The 19,555-nt window shown below is 46.8% G+C and overlaps 1 protein-coding gene across 3 annotated transcripts in view; it reads right to left on the reverse strand.

Annotated features, from left to right (window-relative positions):
* Positions 1-19,555, reverse strand: part of CEP290 (centrosomal protein 290) — a 378,885-nt gene that overhangs the window by 209,533 nt on the left and 149,797 nt on the right. For all 3 annotated transcript variants that reach the window (XM_073557000.1, XM_073556998.1, XM_073556999.1), the window contains 3 exons: positions 15,317-15,547; positions 15,042-15,215; positions 7,107-7,218 (listed from right to left, as the gene is read on the reverse strand). In XM_073557000.1, the coding sequence (XP_073413101.1) occupies positions 7,107-7,218; positions 15,042-15,215; positions 15,317-15,547 (517 nt within the window). The remainder of the gene's footprint in view (positions 1-7,106; positions 7,219-15,041; positions 15,216-15,316; positions 15,548-19,555) is intronic.

A 19,555-nucleotide genomic window follows, 5' to 3' on the forward strand; every position in this document is an offset into this window, starting at 1 on the left:
ACGCACCTAAAGGGTTAATAAACTTCTTGAATGTGGTTTTGAGCACCTTAAGGGGTGCAGTTTTTAGAATGGTGTCACTTTTGGGTATTTTCTATCATATAGACCCCTCAAAGTGGCTTCAAATGTGATGTGGTCCTAAAAATAAAATGGTGTTGGAAAAATGAGAAATCGCTGGTCAACTTTTAACCCTTATAACTTCCTAACAAAAAAAAATTTTGGTTCCAAAATTGTGCTGATGTAAAGTAAACATGTGGGAAATGTTAGTTATCAAGTTTTTTGTGTGCCGTATCTCTGTGATTTAAGGGCATAAAAATTCAAAGTTGGAAAATTGCGAAATTTTCAAAATTTTCGCCAAATTTCCGTTTTTCTCACAAATAAACACAAGTTATTTGAACAAAATTTTACCACTAACATGAAGTACAATATGTCACGAGAAAATGTCAGAATCACCGGGATCCATGGAAGCGTTCCAGAGTTATGACCTCATAAAGGTACAGTGGTCAGAATTGTAAAAATTGGCCCGGTCATGAACGTGCAAACCACCCTTGGGGGTGAAGGGGTTAAGGAGGCGTTGGAGAAGGGTCATATTAGACCATCCTCTTCACCCTTAGGTGCCGTTTTTTTTTCGTGGCCAAAAAGGATGGTTCATTAAGGCCTTGTATTGATTATCGTGCCCTCAACAAAATTACTATTAAATATCAGTATCCGTTACCCCTGATATCGGATCTATTCTCCAGAGTTAATGGTGCTTGCTGGTTTACCAAGCTTGACCTCAGGGGGCGTATAATCTTATTCGCATTAAGCATGGGGATGAATGGATGACGGCCTTTAATACTCCGGAGGGACATTTTGAGTACCTGGTGATGCCTTTTGGGCTCACTAATGCCCCTTCTGTCTTCCAGTGCTTCATGAACGACATTTTCCGAGACTTTGTGGATACATTTTTGATTATCTATCTGGATGATATTTTGATCTTCTCCAAGGATTAGGATTCTCATGTGGAACATGTTCGGACTGTGTTCCGGATCTTGAGGGAGAATTCCCTGTATGTCAAAGGATCGAAATGCCTTTTTGGGGTACAGAGGATTTCATTTTTGGGATTTATTTTGTCTCCGTCAACTACTGAAATGGACCCGGCCAAGGTACAGGTCATTTATGATTGGGTTCAGCCCACTTCTTTGAAGGCCCTCCAGAAGTTTTTGGGTTTTGCTAATTTTTATCGGAAATTTATAGCAAAATTTTCTAGTATTGCCAAGCCATTGACGATCCGACTAAAAAGGGTGCTGATGTGTTGAATTGGTCTCCGGAGGCTGTTTCTTCCTTTCAGGAGCTGAAACGAAGATTCACTTCTGCCCCGGTTTTGCGGCAACCTGATGTCTCACTCCCGTTCCAGGTAGAGGTGGACGCTTCTGAGATTGGTGCAGGAGCTGTTTTGTCCCAAAAGGATCCTGTAACATCTAAAATGAATCCCTGTGCTTTCTTTTCCCGAAAGTTCTCTCCATCTGAACGTAACTATGATGTGGGGAATCGGGAACTGTTAGCCATGAAATGGGCATTTGAGGAGTGGAGACATTGGTTGGAGGGAGCTAAACACAAAGTCGTGGTCCTCACTGACCACAAGAATTTGATTTACCTGGAGTCGGCCAAACGCTTGAACCCTAGACAGGCTAGGTGGGCCTTGTTTTTTACACGTTTTGATTTTGTGGTCTCTTTTCTTCCTGGCACTAAGAATGTCAAGGCAGACGCCCTCTCTAGGAGCTTCTTTGCTGATTCTCCTGTGGTGACCAAGCCTGCTACCATCTTAGGCGAAGGGGTAGTTCTTTCTGCCATCTCACCCGATTTGAGACGTGCTCTGGAAGAGTTCCAGGAGGACAAGCCTGAGCGTTGCCCCAGTGGAAAGTTGTATGTTCCTGACCAGTGGAAGAAGAGAGTGATGTCTGAAGTTCATTGCTCTGCATTGGATGGTCATCCAGGTATTTTTGGTACTAGAGATCTGGTGAGTCGGTCTTTTTGGTGGCCCGCCTTGTCTCGTGATGTCAGGAATTTTGTGCAGTCCTGTGGGACTTGCTCCCGGTCTAAACCTTGTTCTCGCTCTAGTGGGTTGTTGATGCCTTTGCCGGTCCCCAGGAGGCCATGGACCCATATTTCAATGGATTTCATCTCTGATATGCCTGTCTCTCAGAGAATGACTGTTATTTGGGTGATTTGTGATAGGTTCTCTAAGATGGTTCATCTTGTACCACTCCTTAAGTTGCCATCTTCCTCTGAGTTGGTGCCCCTGTTTTTGCAACAGGTGGGTCGCTTGCACGGGATTCCTGAGAACATTGTATCTGACAGAGGAGTTCAATTTGTGTCTAGATTTTGGAGGACTTTCTGTTCCAAGCTGGGAATTCAGTTGTCCTTCTCCTCTGCTTTTCACCCTCAGACCAATGGGCAGACGGAGAGAACAAACCAGACCTTGGAGTCGTATTTGAGATGTTTTATTTCCGCTGATCAGGATGATTGGGTTTCATTTTTGCCCTTGGCCAAATTTGCTTTAAATAATAGAGCTAGTTCTGCCACTTTGATGTCACCTTTTTTTTGTAACTTTGGGTTTCATCCTCGATTTTCTTCAGGGCAGGTGGAGCCCTCTGCCTGCCCAGGGGTTAACACTGTGGTGGAGAGAATGCACCAGATCTGGGACCAAGTGGTGGATAAGTTCTCTCTCTCCCAGGAAAAGGCCCAGCGGTTTTCCAACCGACATAGGACCATTGGTCCCCAGTTTAAGGTTGGTGATATGGTTTGGTTATCATCAAAAAATATCGCTATGAAGGTGGCTTCTCCTAAGTTTAAGCCTAGATTTATTGGACCTTACAAGATTTTGGAGATTATTAATCCGGTCTCTTTTCGTTTGGCTCTTCCTGTCACATTTAAAATTCATAATGTGTTTCATAAGTCCTTGTTGAAGAGGTTTGTTGAACCAGTTGTTCCTGGGGTGGCATCTCCAGACCCTGTATTAGTTGAAGGTAACATGGAATATGAGGTAGAGAAGATACTGGATTCCCGTCTGGCTAGACGGAGACTCCAGTATTTGGTTAAGTGGAAGGGTTATGGTCAGGAGGATAATTTCTGGGTCTCTGACTCTGATATTCATGCCAAAAGATTGGTGCGTGCCTTTCATCGGGCTCACCCTGATCGCCCTGGTGGCGTGGATGAGGGTTCGGTGACCCCTCCTCAAGGGGGAGGTACTGTTGTGAGTTCATTTTCCCCTTCACCATTGAGGTCTGATGAACTCCCTCTTCTGGTGAAGGAAGGTAGTGAGGCTGATTACAAAGCACCTGAGCAGAATGATGATGACTGGGTGACTGGGATTGCTGACTGGATATAAGGCAGCCGACGCCCTTCTGCCTTGCGGGTGATTACTCTGAGGGATTCTTGGAGACCAGTCTGATTCCTGCTCCTCAAAAGCAAAGTTTTCTGCTCTACTTTTTGCATTTGTGTTTTGGTTTTGTTTTGCCTTGTTTTTCTGGATTTCTACCTTTCCCTGCTGGGTGAGCTGAATTCCTTTTTGCTCTGTCTTCAGATAATACCTGAGTACTGATATAGTCTTTTTGAAGCCTAGCGTCTCCAGAGCTTTTTTCCCTATCAGTCTGTTGGCTCTTGTTTTTGAGAGGGTTTTGGCGGATTGCAGACAGCAGCTTTTCTATTCTGTCCTATTTAGTTAGCTTGGGCTCCATCATTTGCTCAGCCTATCTTTCTATCTGTGTGTTTTTTCATCTTGCTTCACCGTCATTATATGTTGGGGGCTGCCTATTGCTTTGGGTCTGCTCTGGGGCAGTTTAGATTTCCCTTTCTGTCTTTAGGCTATGTAGTTCTCCGGCTGTGATCGAGGGGTCTAGGGCACCGTAGGAACCCCCCACGGCTACTGCTAGTTGTTGTTGCTAGGTTCAGGGGTCTGCAATCCGATAGCTGCCAACTTCTCTGGTTTTCTGGACTTAGCTAGTTTTTCTGTTTTTGCCTCCTACGGTGACTCATTCATAACAGCGGGGTCTTCTATCCAAAGGCAGAGGGACTGTCAGCTCCTCTGCCAGCTCTGGAACGCTACGATCATGTTTTATAGCAGTGTTTCAGGGGTTAAAGTATCGGGAGCAGTCCGTGACCGCTCATGGCACTTAGTGCTGGGTGTCAGCTGTGAGAATCAGCTGACACCCGGCCGCAATCAGCCGCACACCCCCCCGAGTGTGCGGCCAATCGCTAATGACTGTCAGGAACACCGCACTGCACCTGCTCACTGAGCCAGTACGCGTGTCCTGAGTACAAAACTGTGCACAAAGATACCTGTGGAATGGGGCAGCAGTGGTGACGATGCATGCTCCAGGCTCACAGGACCTGAAGCATGTGACTGCTGAGGACGTGGTCTAAACTCCAGAGAGCTAGGAGCTGAGGAAAACTCCTAGAAAGGTAACTACAGGACAATGTTACCAAGGGGCACAGACAGAGACAGAAACCAGATCAAGCCAGGGTCAAAGCACAAGATAGCACGACAGTACCAAAGGGTTAGGCAGAATGGATAGTCAGGACGTAGCAATAGATCAGAAAACCAGAACGGGCAATAGACGCTACAATAGGGACAAACTGTAACGGAGTAACGATAGCCAAGCCAGGAGGTCAGAACCGGAAAAGACAATAATACCAAAACGAGAGATGGAGTAAAGAGTGAGGGGACAGACCGGGTCATACACAGGAAGCAAACAAGCAATGCAGTGCATACGCACACCAGGGGGGTCAGACACACAATCAGAACAACAGTATAGCTGACAGAGAACCCTGGTAAAGAGTGAGTATAAATACCCCTCCTAGATCTAAAAAGAGGCCACGTACACTTAACTCTGTGAGTGCAGGGCAAGAATACTGTCCAAACCATGACAATGACATACTATTCCGTCCATGGGAATTAAGTCCCAGGTCACATAGACGGAATAATACGTCTAATGGCAGAGAGGGGTTAAAGATTATGGAGGCCACTGTGCTCTTAGGAACCTTGTGTACAGCAGAAATTCTTTTGTAACCTTGGCCAGATCTGTGCCTTGCCACAATTTTGTCTCTGAGCTCCTTGGCCAGTTCCTTTGACTTCACGATTCTCATTTGGTCTGACATGCACTATGAGCTGTGAGGACTTAAGGTACTGTCACACTTAGCGATGTACCAGCGATCCCGACCAGCGATATGACGCGGTCAGGATCGCTGGTACATCGCTAAGTGGTCGCTAGTGAGCTGCTACACAGGCAGATCTCACCAGCAACATCGCTGGGGACGGGGGTCGCTACTTACCTGTCACATTAGGCGATCCTGACGTCCTCCCGCCCGGCTCCACGTTCGTCGCTCGTCTCTCCACAGGAAGCCCAGCAGGAAGCTGACGACGAGAAACAGTCCAGGACGTTGTCGCGCGATCAGCGATAACCAGCGGGGGAGCGGGTCGTAGGTAAGTATCAGACACAGCGATGTCGCTAGCAATATCGCTATAACGTCACAAGTTATAGCGATATTGCTAGCGATATCGCTTAGTGTGACAGTACCTTTATATAGACAAGTGTGTGTCTTTACAAATCAAGTCCTATCAGTTTAATTAAACACAGCTGGACTCCAATGAAGGAGTAGAACTATCTCAAGGAGGATCACAAGGAAATGGACAGCATGTGACTGAAATATAAGTGTCTGAGCAAAGCGTCTGAATACTTCTGACCATGTGATTTCTGTTTTCTTTTTTTAATAAATTTTTAAAAATTTCTGCATTTGTTTTTTTACAGTCAAGATGAGGTGCAGAGTGTACATTAATGGGAAAAAAATTTTTTTTTGAATTTACCGAATGGCTGCAATGAAACAAAGAGTGAAACATTTAAAGGGGTCTGAATACTTTCCCTACCACTGTACCAACTAGAGATGGGTGAACCCGAAAAGTAAAGTTCAGCGTCCATACCGAACACTTACTGTTCGGGCAAGTACACCGAACACGAACTTCACCAAGACGTCCGTGTTACTGATCATGTTCTAAAATTTACCAAGAAATGGAGTTCCATACAAAAAATAATAAAAAATGTTTTTTATTATATGAAATATTTGACACATGTAACAAACAAGTAAGAAACCCTAAAAAGAGCCTTTAAAAAAAAAAAAAAATTACATAATTCCAGGGCATATAAGAATAATTAGTTATATCAAAGCACATAAGTCACCAATACAAATGATATATAAAATATTCAAAAATATGCGTCTTTAGTGAAACCGCTGGATAGGTGTCTTATAGACGCCACTCCATCAGTAATCCGTGGGTTTGACGGCACCTGACAATACAAAGGTGACATCAACAACACAAATATGAACCCTACTTCCCACCACTACAGAGCAAGTGGGAAGAGCCGGGCTATGCACCAGAACTGGAGCATCTAATAGATGTGTCTTTTCTGGGTGGCTGTGGGCTGCTATTTTTTAGGCTGGGGGGGGGGGGCAATATCCATGGCCCTTTACCAGCCTGAGAAAACCATCACCCAACTGTCTGCTTTAGCAACGCTGGTTTTCAAAAATGGGGGGGGGGGGGGGGGGCCATGACTTTTTTTTTTTAAAAGTTGTTTATTTAAATAATTAAAGAATATGGCATGGGGCTTTGCTGAAGCTGAATGCTGAGGGTTGCAGCCCCCAGATGTGAGTTTTACATGGCTGTTATCAAAAATATGGAGGAACCCGAGCCGGTTTCTTTTTTTTAATTATTTATTTACAGCACAGGAGACGGCTGACACCAGTTACTGGAGGTGAACTTTATACCTCCGATCACAGCTGCAGACTTACGGTGTCTTTTGACAGCATGAGAACTGTGCCTCTCTGACCAGCGCAGAAGCGGCGTTTGCTGCACTGTCATGCACATGACAGTGTGGCAAACACTCAATTTTTAGGCCCCCCCCATTCAAGCCAATGGGGTCCGGTTCAGGTACTGTTCTGGTACCCGAACATCCAGGTGTCCGCCCATCTCTAATACCAACCCAAAGATAAGTTTTGGATACATTTACCAAAATATTTCTCACGAAGTATGAACCTAGTCACAGTAACGCATGGTTGTAAAACGCATTACATACCTAGAGCACCAATGTGATCCCAGGCTTGCTCCAAAGTGTAAAGCTTTTCTTTAGCAATTTCCAGTTCTTTGATATAAGAAGTCATCTGAGATTTCAGTGATGTATTCTCAATCTAGTTCATAGCATAGCAGAAAAAAAACAGAATATTCATCTTTTCATTTTTACAAAAGATGCACATTTTTATTTAAATTTACTCCACATCCTTCTTGAAATGTAATGCAACAAGTGCTGAGCCAGCGAAACAGAAATGTATACTCTGGGTTTTTAGGCCACAGAGAGGAATATACACTCCTCAACAATGGAATTACAACATCAAGAAAGAAAAGTGATGAGAAGAGAAAAGAAACAAATCTCAATTTATTTAGTATGGATGGTAAGTGTCATGTGCAGAAATAACTGCAAGTATACACCTTGGCATATTTTTCACAGTTGTGTGAAAAAGTGTTTGCCCCCTTCCTAATCTCCGTTTCTTTTGTATATTTGTCACACTTAGGCTACTTTCACATTAGCGTTTTATAACGCTGCGTTTCGTGCACAATAGAAACGCATGCAAAAAACGCATCATGCGTTTTGCATGCATTTGCATTTTTAGGCGCATGCGTTTTAACCAGTTTCTAGCCATGTTAACTCTTAAAATAGGGATTTTTGTGTACTCACCGTAAAATCCTTTTCTCCGAGCCAATCATTGGGGGACACAGAGACTGTGGGTGTTATGCTGCTGGCCACTAGGAGGACACTAAGTAAACCAGAAAAAAAGTTAGCTCCTCCCCTGCAGCATACAGCCTCTCACTGGCTGAGATTCTCCAGTTCGGTGAAAAAAGCAGTAGGAGCATAAACAGTTAACAATAACCATAACAATATCAACACCTAAGAATGCTACAATGAGCCAATAGGCTAAAAAGGGTGGGTGCTGTGTCCCCCAATGACTGGCTCAGAGAAAAGGATTTTACGGTGTGTACACAAAAATCCCTATTTCTCCTACGCCTCATTGTGGGACACAGACCGTGGGACGTCCTAAAGCAGTCCATGGGTGAGGAGCATACATATGCTAATACCCCATGTACCACTGAGTGAACACCGTGGTACTGCCGATTGCAGGCAGCGTCTGCCGAGAGCTGCATCCGCAGAAGCCCGAGAATGAATTAGGCAATGTTTGTAAAGGTACGCAAGCTGGACCAAGTCGCAGCCTTGCGGAGAGGCCTGAGAATGAATGTGGTAACTTTTTGTAAAAGTATGCAGACTGGACGAAGTCATAGCCTTGCGGACCTGTTCTGCCTAGGCCTGGTGCTGAAAGATTGAAGAGGCGCTCACTGACCGGGTAGAGCGCGCCTTAATCCCACTGGGACAGGTGCGTTCCTGACACGGCAGGATACCTGAATCGCCGAGCGAATCAACCTGGCTAGACCTTTCCTATGCCCGTCTGGAAGTATGAACAGGGCATCTGACTTGTGGAAAGTAGCCATCCGCGAGATGTACCGTCTCAGCACCCTCATCACATCCAGGGTGTGGAGGGCCTTCTCAATGCGATGGACTGGCGCCGGAACAAAGGGAAGGCAAAACAATTTCCGCATTGAGATGGCAAGAGGAGAGGACCTTGTCCAGGAACGACGGGAACATCCCGAGAACTACATTTTCCTGATGAAAATTCAGAAATGGAGAACAGCAGGAAAGGCCTGCCAATTCCGAAACTCGTCTGATTGACGTAGTTGCCACTAGAGAGACCACCTTCCAAGAGAGGAAGATCAGTGACACGTCCTGCAGCAATTCGAAAAGAAAGCTCCTGAAAGGCCCCATGAGTCAAATGGTCTTCTATAAGGAGACGCCACATGGGAAACTCCCTGAATGAACAGATGTACAGGAGCCGGAAGCACAGCTATGGCGGAACTAGAGTGTCCGGTCCGATGGCGCAAGGAATGCACGTTCAGAAAATGAACCGAGGAACCTTGAGTTTAGTCATGAGGCCATGACATCCACATCCGGAGTCCTCCAACGATGACAAATCTGCTGAAAGAGTTCCGGATGAAGATACCACCTCCCTGAGGCAATGCCTTGGTGACCGAGAAAATCTATCTTCTAATTTTCCAAGCCCGGGATGTGGCTTGCTGAGATGGGCGAATGGTTGGTCTCGGACCTATGGAAGATGAAACTCACTTCGTGCATGGCCATCCTGCCCCGAAAACCTCCCTGACGGTTGATATACGCTACAGCCGTGGCGCTGTCGGATTGAGACCTGATGGGGAGACCTGCGACGAGATGGTGGAAACTCCTTAGAGCTCATCTGATTGTTCTTATCTCCCAAAGCTAATGGGGAGACGTGACTCCCGGGTTGACCAATGACCTTGTGCCATGAGGTGACGAGGGACCGCACCCCAACTGAGGAGACTTGCGTCAGAGGTTACTACCGACCATCTTACTGTGGGTAAAGACCTCCCTTGATTCAGGGAGGACTTCGGTGTCTACTCCCTGAGGGCTTGCCTGTCCCGCAGGGACGGAGGAATCCGACGGTCCAGGGAGAACGGGTTCTCGTCCCAAGCTAACAGCAATGCATGTTGTAAGGGACGGAGGTGGAACTGTGCAAATGGAACTGCTTCCATCGCTGTCACCATCCTTCCGAGATCTCTCATGCTGAAAACGAATGGAAAGAGAAACTGGTCGAGAAAGAGGCCGCTCTGCTTGTTGTAAGGCTTGGGTCTCTCTTGGAGGGAGAGTGGTGAATCCACGGGAAGTGTGAGCTGGTCCTGGGAGAGACTTTTTGCAGTCTTTCACCCTAGGCAGGAAAGAGTATTTACTGTTATCCACAGATTCCTTGCAGACTGGAAGGGACCGACCCTTGATGAGCAGGTCGTCCAGATACGGCAACAGTACCACTCCCCGAGGGTGAAGAATGGGCATGACAGCCGCCATGACCTTGGTAAAGACCCTGGGAGCGGTGGCGAGTCTGAAGGGCAAGGCCACGAACTGGAAGTGTTCCTCGTGAGTTGCAAAACGCAGGAGCTACTGGAGGAACGGGCAGATCGGAATGTGAAGGCAAGCGCTCTTGACGTTGATGGATGCTAGGAACTGTCCCTTTTCCATGGGAGCGACAACTTAACGGAGAGTTTCCACTTGGAATTGCCGTACTGTGACAGGTGATTAACAATTGAGATCCAGAGATGGGTCGCATGGACCCGTCCTCTTTTAGAACCACAAAAGAAGGACTGAATAAAATCTTCTGAACCCTTCGTGAAGGGGGACCGGAATGATGACTCCGTCCCTTAGAAGAGCCTGAACAGCCCGAAGGAAGGCTCTTGTCTTTCTCTTGGATGAAGAGGAAAGGAAAACGCAAGTTGGAGGGGGGGGAAGAAATTGTATATTATATCAGAAGAATACCAGCTTCCTGACCCATTTGTCATCATTAGGTAGATCTATGAGATCTGGCTCCCCTAGATCCAGAAGCCCTAGGCCTGGGTTTCCAAGAACGGTTAGATCAGTATGAGATCTAGGAGCCTCTGCCTCCGCGTGGGGACAGACCTGATCCGAAAGAGAAGGTAGAGGAGGACCAACTGGAATTGTTGCGAGAAAATCGAAACACGTCGGCTATTGGAGCGAAAGCGGTCGAACAGCCCTTTGTTGAGGAAGGAATTCACTTGTCTTCTCCCCCGGTAGTATCAGAAATGAGCTGGTCCAGTATCTCTCCAAAAAGATGACCCGCTTGAAAAGGGGGGAGAAGTCAACAAACTTTTAGATGTGGCATCCGCCCACCAGCCGCAGAGCTCTTCTAATGGAGATTGCATTAGCGGCAGTATAAGCAGCGCAATTGGCGGCCTGAAAAGAAGTGTCTACTACAAAGTTCGCTGTGTGAATCATCTGGCCGGCGACAGAGGTTGTCTCCGGAGGAAGATTGGTGCCCTGGAAGGCAGTAATCAGGACTTCTGCCCAAGCGGCCTTGCCTTAGTGACCTAAACTGCGGCGAAGGATGGAACAAACGCCGCTCCTGAAGCTTCCAAAAAACTGAACGGGCAAGGTAGTCATTTTGATGATCGGAGGGGTTTCTGACAGAGGAACCCTCAGAAACATATAGGAGCGTTGTGGAAGCAAGACGCAGTACAGGAGGGTCCACCGGAGGGATCTGTAATCGATCCTTCATTAGGTCTGGATCAAAAGGGTGTTTAGCCAGGGTAAACTTTTGCCCAGTGAACCACTTATGGCTGATGCCTATGATACTGGACGGCTGGTGAATAACCAGCACACACGCTTATTCCTTAAATGAGGAGTGCTGGAGTGGGAATATTTTCCTCATTCAACCTCAGAATCATGTTGACTGATTCTATAAGAGAATCAAGCGACTCTTGATCAGTTGGGGGATTCTGAGGGGCTGACGTGACAGATACAAAATCAGAGTTATACTCGCTGTGAACCTCAGGAGAGGGCGAGCGAGAGACAGGAGTCGCTGATGCTGAGGCGCGAACGCGACTAGGGGACGTGCCATGAGCCCGCTTTGGCAGAGTCAGTCCTCCCGGAGGGGGAATATAGCCTTGGTCAGAGGCTCCACCGACCGTGACAGGAATGCAGCCTACTCGGGGGTACCAGACGCAGGAGGCCCATCAGCAGCGGCTGCGAGGGGAGTTGGAGCGCAGGTCGGGGCGCGGTTCGGACGCAGGCCGGGTCGCGGTCCGTGCGTAACGGATTAGCTTGAGCACTGGAGAGTCATGCTCGCTGTGGTAAGGCCGACTTGCAGGTAGTACAACACGGTAGAAAAGCGCAGTGTGCTTCTCAGTGGCCCGTTTAGCCTCCTGTGAATGAGGCATAGCGCTCCAGAAAGAGTTAACGGCAGACTGACTGCAGCTGCAGGGAATGTGCCGGGAAGGGGTTAAGCTTTAATCTGAGTGCAGATGCAGCTTACCCACGGTCCTGTGTTATGTCCCCCCGGAGGAAAACAATGGCTGTTATGATTGAGTCACCGAGGAGGAAAAACAAAAACAAGCTAAGCCACAGAAAACCAGAGAGGTTGGTAACTAAGCAAATTGCAGACCCCTGATCCTATCCACACAACTAGTAGTAGCCGTGGAGCGTACCTACGATGATCCTAGACTCCTCGTCACAGCCAGAGAACTAAATAAGCCTAAAGCAAGAAAAGGGGAAATCTAAACTGCCCCAGAGCAGACCCCAAAGCAATAGACAGCCCCCAAACATGTATTGTCGGTGAGACAAGATGGAAACACAAACACAGATAGAAAAATAGGCTGAGCAAACGATGGGGCCCACACTAACTAGAAAGGACAGGAAAAGAAAGATGCTGTCTGCAATCACGCACAAAACCCTGCCAAACAATGTCCAACACTTTCTGATAACAAAAACCCTGAAGTCGCTAGACTTCAATTCCCTATATCAGCACTCTGGTATATTCTGAAGACAGAGCAAAAAGAGACCAATCTGATCAGGGACACAAAGCAAACTGGCATAAACAGAGACATAAGAATGGAAATTCAGCACAGCCCCAGCAGGGGCTGGCTGACCACAAAAACTGAGTAAAACAGACCAAATCTCATGAGAAAAAAATGGCAAAGCACACTTAGCTTGAGAAGGCAGGAACAGAGCTGGAAACCAGAACCTCAGGGCAGGAAAAAATCACCAGCACAAAATTAGGGAGTCGGCTGTCTTAAATCCAGTCAGAGATTCCTGATGTCCACTCACAGTCCTCCTCCTCAGGTGGCAGGTCTCTGCCATTTAGATCAGCTTCATTACCTACTGTCACCACTAGAAGGAGCCCGGATGGAGAACTCACGACTCCTCTGTCAACACAGCCAGCTCCACCACCCTCACCAGAAGCCAGAGGTAAACCAGAAAATGAGTTCACAACAGGTGGCCCTGTGGAGTCACCCGGAATTCGGCTGCTTCTGAAAAGGTTAACTGCAGCAGAGGTAACAGACATGGCCCCTGAGATTAGAATTGCCCGTCTCGTTTGGAACGAGAGGCGCCAAGAGGAGCGGGCGGTGACGATAGCGCGGGCGGCGCTATTCAAATTGCGGCCTAGTAGGCCGGAAAAGCCGGGGACTAAATTTTTGGCCTACCCACTGTAGGTGCCGGGGGCGGCGCTATCGAGGGCGGCGCTATTTAAATTGCGGCCTAGCAGGCCGAAAAAGCCGGGGGCTAAATTTCTGGCCTCCCCGTGGTAAGCGCTGGGCGAGGGGGGCCGCGACCGGACACCAGTGTACCGCCGCTGACGCTAAGTCAGCGCTTCTCCCGGGGACAAGGACCCAACCCCATATCTCCACTCCTGAGCTCAGTCAGGTCGTCGATGTCCAGGGTCTTTCAGTCTCATCCTCCAGGCGATGTAGCAGAGCTGGAGGAGGTTTTACAGGGGGGTATTGCTCAATCAATCCACCCTGTGGTAGGGGGACGGAGAGCTCTGTGGCTGATTCAGGGCATCCGAAAAAACGCTGTTCAGGTCTGCTCCATGCACTCCTGTGCTACGTCCTGTTGCGCTTGCCCTCGTATTCGTGGAGTACCGACCATAAGGGAACCATCGTCAGAGGAATCAGCCCCATTCGTCGCAGGAAAGTGTACATGAAGGGTTACTCCACGTTCTTGCCTGTTGTTAGTTCGGGGGAGAGCGGGCCGTAGAAAGGAACCGTCGCCCCCTTCACTCCGTTAATTAAAAAATAAAAATTTACAGAAAATTCAAAAATAAAATAAAAACGGTGGGGTCTGAAACCAGACCCAAGTGCCTCCTATAGACACTAAGTAAGAACTGGAGAATCTCAGCCAGCGAGAGGGTGTATACTGCAGGGGAGGAGCTAACTTTTTTTCTGGTTTACTTAGTGTCCTCATGGTGGCCAGCAGCATAACACCCACGGTCTCTGTCCCCCCAATGAGGCGTAGGAGAAACGCATGCTATTTCAAACACAGGCGTGCGCATGTCCATGCGCATGCCTGCGTTCCCATAGACTGTAATGTGTTATTTTGGTGCATTCCGTGCGCAAGCTTTTTTTTACGCTGTTGGACGGACCCAAAAATAACGCATGCGCGTGAAAACGCATACGAACACGTGCAAACGCTACACCACGCGCACACCATGTTAAACGTAGGGGCGCATGGACGTGCTGCGCTAAAAAACGCTAATGTGAAACCAGCCTTAAACGTTTCAGATCACCAAACAAATGTAAACATTAGACAAAGATAACACAAGTAATCACAAAATGCAGTTTCTAAATGACGGTCTTTATTATTAAGGTATTATTTGTGGTTACTTGTGTTATCTTTATCTAATATGCAAATTTGTCGTAATCACCAATGGTTCAGGTGGAAGACTTGAGACAGTACCTGTTGAAATCAATAACACAATTCTCTTTCATGGCTGAAGTCGGTCACAAGCCCATGTACTGAAGCGATACAAGGTCCACTTGTTTGCTAGCATGAAGCTTGAGCGCTGTTCCCACTGGCACATGGCTTTGATTTTTACAAAACCCATATTGGATATGGTTGGTGTTGGTTATTGTCTGCAGCGCTGAGGTCATCTCGATAGCACTGCGGACAATCAGCGAGCTCAGCGACACTGCCCGAATTGACAGGATGAGCAAGAGTTGCTGAACTCAGGGGTTGTAGCGCTGTTGCCTGTCTTCAGCACTGCAAACAATTAGACATCGGGAACCGAAGTAGAGACTGAGGGCTGGATGTGGGGAGGATGGTTAAAACACAGTTTGCTTTTTACAAAAACCCCTTTAAATTTTACTATTTTGTCCTATTGATTTATAAAGAAACTATCAGATTTATTTATTTTTTTTAAAACTGGAAAGAATACTTACGTGCTATTGTATCGTTCACATAACCTTAGCATCTCTAAACTTCATTTCCAATGTTTAGAGAAATCATTGTAATGTCAAAGCTTTTTCCAGAAATCATCTGCTTTCTATCCCTGCAGAGATGGATTTCCAACAGCCCATCCGTATACTATACCTCCAAGTGCTCTAGGTTAGCGGTCCGCTGGACGAGCCAATTATCCTTCTGCAGCATGTCCCGGTACTTGGCAGTGAGCTCGTTATATTGCTTGTTGGCTGTTTCCAGCTCGGATAAAGGAATACTGCCATCCAGAGCTTTCTGTAAAGATGCCACTTTAAAAGCAGCAATATCCTGGACAAGAGAGAGAAATGTCACTAAATCCCCACAGTGGGAGCCTAGAATCAGCAGGAGTATGCATCCTTACATGTGGCTCCGGAGACGCTCCTCATTACCTTATATCTCTGCAGATAGCCAATTCTTTCTCCCACAGCGACCTCCATCTCAGACACTTCACTCTTCAGTTTATCATTCTCTTTCCGCAAATGCTGCTCCATTTCCAGTAACGTAGTGTACCTCCTGGTCAGCGACTTCTCATTCACCCGCAGGACAGTCATTTTTCTGACGTTTTCTGACAGAAGTTTTTTTATTTCATCTGGTGACATGTTGAGCGTTTCTACCAAATTCTGCGGCGTAAAATAGAAGAATGTTTATTCTAGTTTGTGGACCCTTGTCCAAAAAGTGCAGGACACATAACGGCTTCCTCTGGGTACAGATGGCGCGGAATACATTGATGGAGGGGGGAGCCGCCAGATCTATCTTCCACCAATCAGCATGTGCGATGGAGACGGAAGGCACAATGACATCTCTACATCGCATCTGCTGAGCGAAGCGTTGGTGCACAGAGTAAAGACTAGAGAAGAGCACTGGGGGACTGCACGCAACACATGGGGGTTCTTTTCTTTTAACAAGTGAATGTCTATGGGCTCATACTCTATATAAGGGGGGACCTGTGTGTGACCTCATGCTGTATATAGGGGCTGTGTGAGGGATCATTCTGTACATAGGAGGCTAAGTGTGGACTCATACTGCATATAGAGGGCTCATGAAGTATATAGGGGCTATGCTTGGTCTCATACTGTATATAGGGGGACTATATGGGAAGGCTGTGTGCGGACTCACTCTATAGGAGGGCTGTGTGGGGTTCATGCTGTATATAGAGGGGGCTGTATGAGGGCTCAAACTGTATAGAGAGGGCGGGGTGTGGGATTATACAGTATATACTGGGGCGGTGTATGGGATCACATTATATATGGTGGGGGGCAGAATCATTAATTTCAGGGTTTGTGGAGTCGGAGTTGTGGAGTCTGTGCCCATTTTGGTGAAGTTAGTATAAAATGAACTGACTCCTAAAATATATAATAAATTGGGTTCAGTAGTTCAGTGCAGGATCAGCTGGAAATGTTTTCATAATTTGGGAAAGTTATGAAATGTCCTATAAATGACTGTTCTGTTCCTGATCTAAGGATCTCAGCTTTTAGTTGAGATAAATCTGTACTGCACTTTATGTACATGCTCAGTAGTGACCAGTGCTGTGGAGTCATAGATGAGATGAATCTGTGCTGCACTTTATGTACACGCTCAGTAGTGACCAGTGCTGTGGAGTCATAGATGAGATGAATCTGTGCTGCACGTTATGCACATGCTCAGTAGTGACCAGTGCTGTGGAGTCATAGATGAGATGAATCTGTGCTGCACTTTATGTACACGCTCAGTAGTGACCAGTGCTGTGGAGTCATAGATGAGATGAATCTGTGCTGCACTTTATGTACATGCTCAGTAGTGACCAGTGCTGTGGAGTCATAGATGAGATGAATCTGTGCTGCACTTTATGTACATGCTCAGTAGTGACCAGTGCTGTGGAGTCATAGCTGAGATGAATCTGTGCTGCACTTTATGTACATTCTCAGTAGTGACCAGTGCTGTGGAGTCATAGATGAGATGAATCTGTGCTGTACTGTATGTACATGCTCAGTAGTGACCAGTGCTGTGGAGATGTAGCTGAGATGACTCTGTGCTGCACTTTATGTACATGCTCAGTAGTGACCAGTGCTGTGGAGATGTAGCTGAGATGAATCTGTGCTGCACTTTATGTACATGCTCAGTAGTGACCAGTGCTGTGGAGATGTAGCTGAGATGAATCTGTGCTGCACTTTATGTACATGCTCAGTAGTGACCAGTGCTGTGGAGTCATAGATGAGATGAATCTGTGCTGCACTTTATGTACATGTTCATTAGTGACCAGTGCTGTGAGCTCGGAGATGAGATGAATCTGTACTGCCCTTTATGTACATACTCAGTAGTGACCAGTGCTGTGGAGATGTAGCTGAGATGAATCTGTGCTGCACTTTATGCACATGCTCAGTAGTGACCAGTGCTGTGGAGTCATAGATGAGATGAATCTGTGCTGCACTTTATGTACATGCTCATTAGTGACCAGTGCTGTGAGCTCGGAGATGAGATGAATCTGTACTGCCCTTTATGTACATGCTCAGTAGCAACCAGTGCTGTGGGGTCAGAGCTGAGATTAATCTGTGCTGCACTTTATGCACATGCTCAGTAGTGACCAGTGCTGTGAGCTCGGAGAGGAGATGAATCTGTGCTGCACTTTATGTACATGCTCAGTAGTGAGGCTGTGGAGTCATAGCTGAGATTAGTCTGTGCTGCACTTTATGCACATGCTCAGTAGTGACCAGTGCTGTGGAGTCATAGCGGAGATGAATCTGTGCTGCACTTTATGCACATGCTCAGTAGTGACCAGTGCTGTGGAGTCATAGATGAGATGAATCTGTGCTGTACTGTATGTACATGCTCAGTAGTGACCAGTGCTGTGGAGTCATAGATGAGATGAATTTGTGCTGCACTTTATGCACATGCTCAGTAGGGACCAGTGCTGTGGAGTCGTAGATGAGATGAATCTGTGCTGCACTTTATGTACATGCTCAGTAGTGACCAGTGCTGTGGAGATGTAGCTGAGGTGAGTCTGTGCTGCACGTTATGCACATGCTCAGTAGTGACCAGTGCTGTGGACTCATAGATGAGATGAATCTGTGCTGCACTTTATGTACATGCTCATTAGTGACCAGTGCTGTGAGCTCGGAGATGAGATGAATCTGTACTGCCCTTTATGTACATGCTCAGTAGCGACCAGTGCTGTGGGGTCAGAACTGAGATTAATCTGTGCTGCACTTTATGCACATGCTCAGTAGTGACCAGTGCTGTGAGCTCGGAGAGGAGATGAATCTGTGCTGCACTTTATGTACATGCTCAGTAGTGAGGCTGTGGAGTCATGGCTGAGATTAGTCTGTGCTGCACTTTATGCACATGCTCAGTAGTGATCAGTGCTGTGGAGTCGTAGAGGAGATGAATCTGTGCTGCACTTTATGTACATGCTCAGTAGTGACCAGTGCTGTGGAGATGTAGCTGAGATGAATCTGTGCTGCACTTTATGTACATGCTCAGTAGTGACCAGTGCTGTGGAGTCGTAGTTGAGGTGAATCTGTGCTGCACTTTATGTACATGCTCAGTAGTGACCAGTTTTGTGGGGTCAGGAGTCAGGGAAATTGAGGAATCGGAGTCGGGAGTAAGAAAAATTGAAGAGTGGGAGCTTTGGCTTACCAACTCCACAGCCCTGGTTAATTCTACTCATATCAAGTCATACAATTAATGTAAAATAGTAATTATAATGAAGATGTTAATATTAATATTTTGCAGAATTTCAGCCTATTGGTTCGGCCCTCCCCAGCAGTCACCGTCTTGGATGTGAGTCCTTTGGAAAATTAATTGCCCATCCGTGATCAATGCTCATCTTAGATTTCTGCCCAGAGATATTAGGGAAGGCTAGGAGGATATAAAGCTAGGATTAACATAAAATGGAGTCCACATAAAACTGTAAGGTGCAAAGACTACTTTCATAGGTGTCTGAGCCTCTGGTGTATAGCCAGGGCTGGATTTAGACAAAGTGAGGCCCTGGGCAAAAGCTTAAAGTGGGGCCCCAAATGCTCAAATATTGCACATCACACAAATATTTCTGTCGTATTTACAAGCGCTAAGTTCATGCCGGTAAACGATCATGATCAACAATTTTGAAGTCGTTTGATGCTTGTTTCCCAGCCTTTTTAGGGTATGTGCACACGTTCAGTAATTGGCAGCGCTTTGGACGCAGCACATTTCCACTGCGTCCAAAGCGCCTGCCGGCTATTGAACACAGGTAATTCTGCATGTATTCATTGAACTGTACGGAATCACCACGTCCAATACATTGTACGGATGAAATCTACCTTGTGGAGACCCGCGTCTCTGCAAGATAAATAGACATGCTGCGGTCTGGAAAGACGCGCCACATGTCCATCTCCGCAGGGAAGCCTTGGGCGTCTGTGCACGCATAGTGGGCATGGGATTTCTTGAAATCCCATCGACTATGCTGTAACATCTGGACACTGCACAAGTACACAATTTCCAACCCGCATCGTTTACTGACAGTGTGCACCTACCCTTACTCCGGCTGAGAAAGAATGATCGGCACAGATAGTCCCCGATACAGTATAATGCAGGTCCCATATAGTACATATAGTAAAATGCACTCCCCTTGGTCCTTGATAGAGTATAATGCAGCCCCTCTCTGGGTATAATGC

This window comes from Dendrobates tinctorius, unplaced genomic scaffold, assembly GCF_039654945.1.
Source record: "Dendrobates tinctorius isolate UK_male_01 unplaced genomic scaffold, ASM3965494v1 ptg000241l, whole genome shotgun sequence".
Taxonomy (NCBI): domain Eukaryota; kingdom Metazoa; phylum Chordata; class Amphibia; order Anura; family Dendrobatidae; genus Dendrobates; species Dendrobates tinctorius.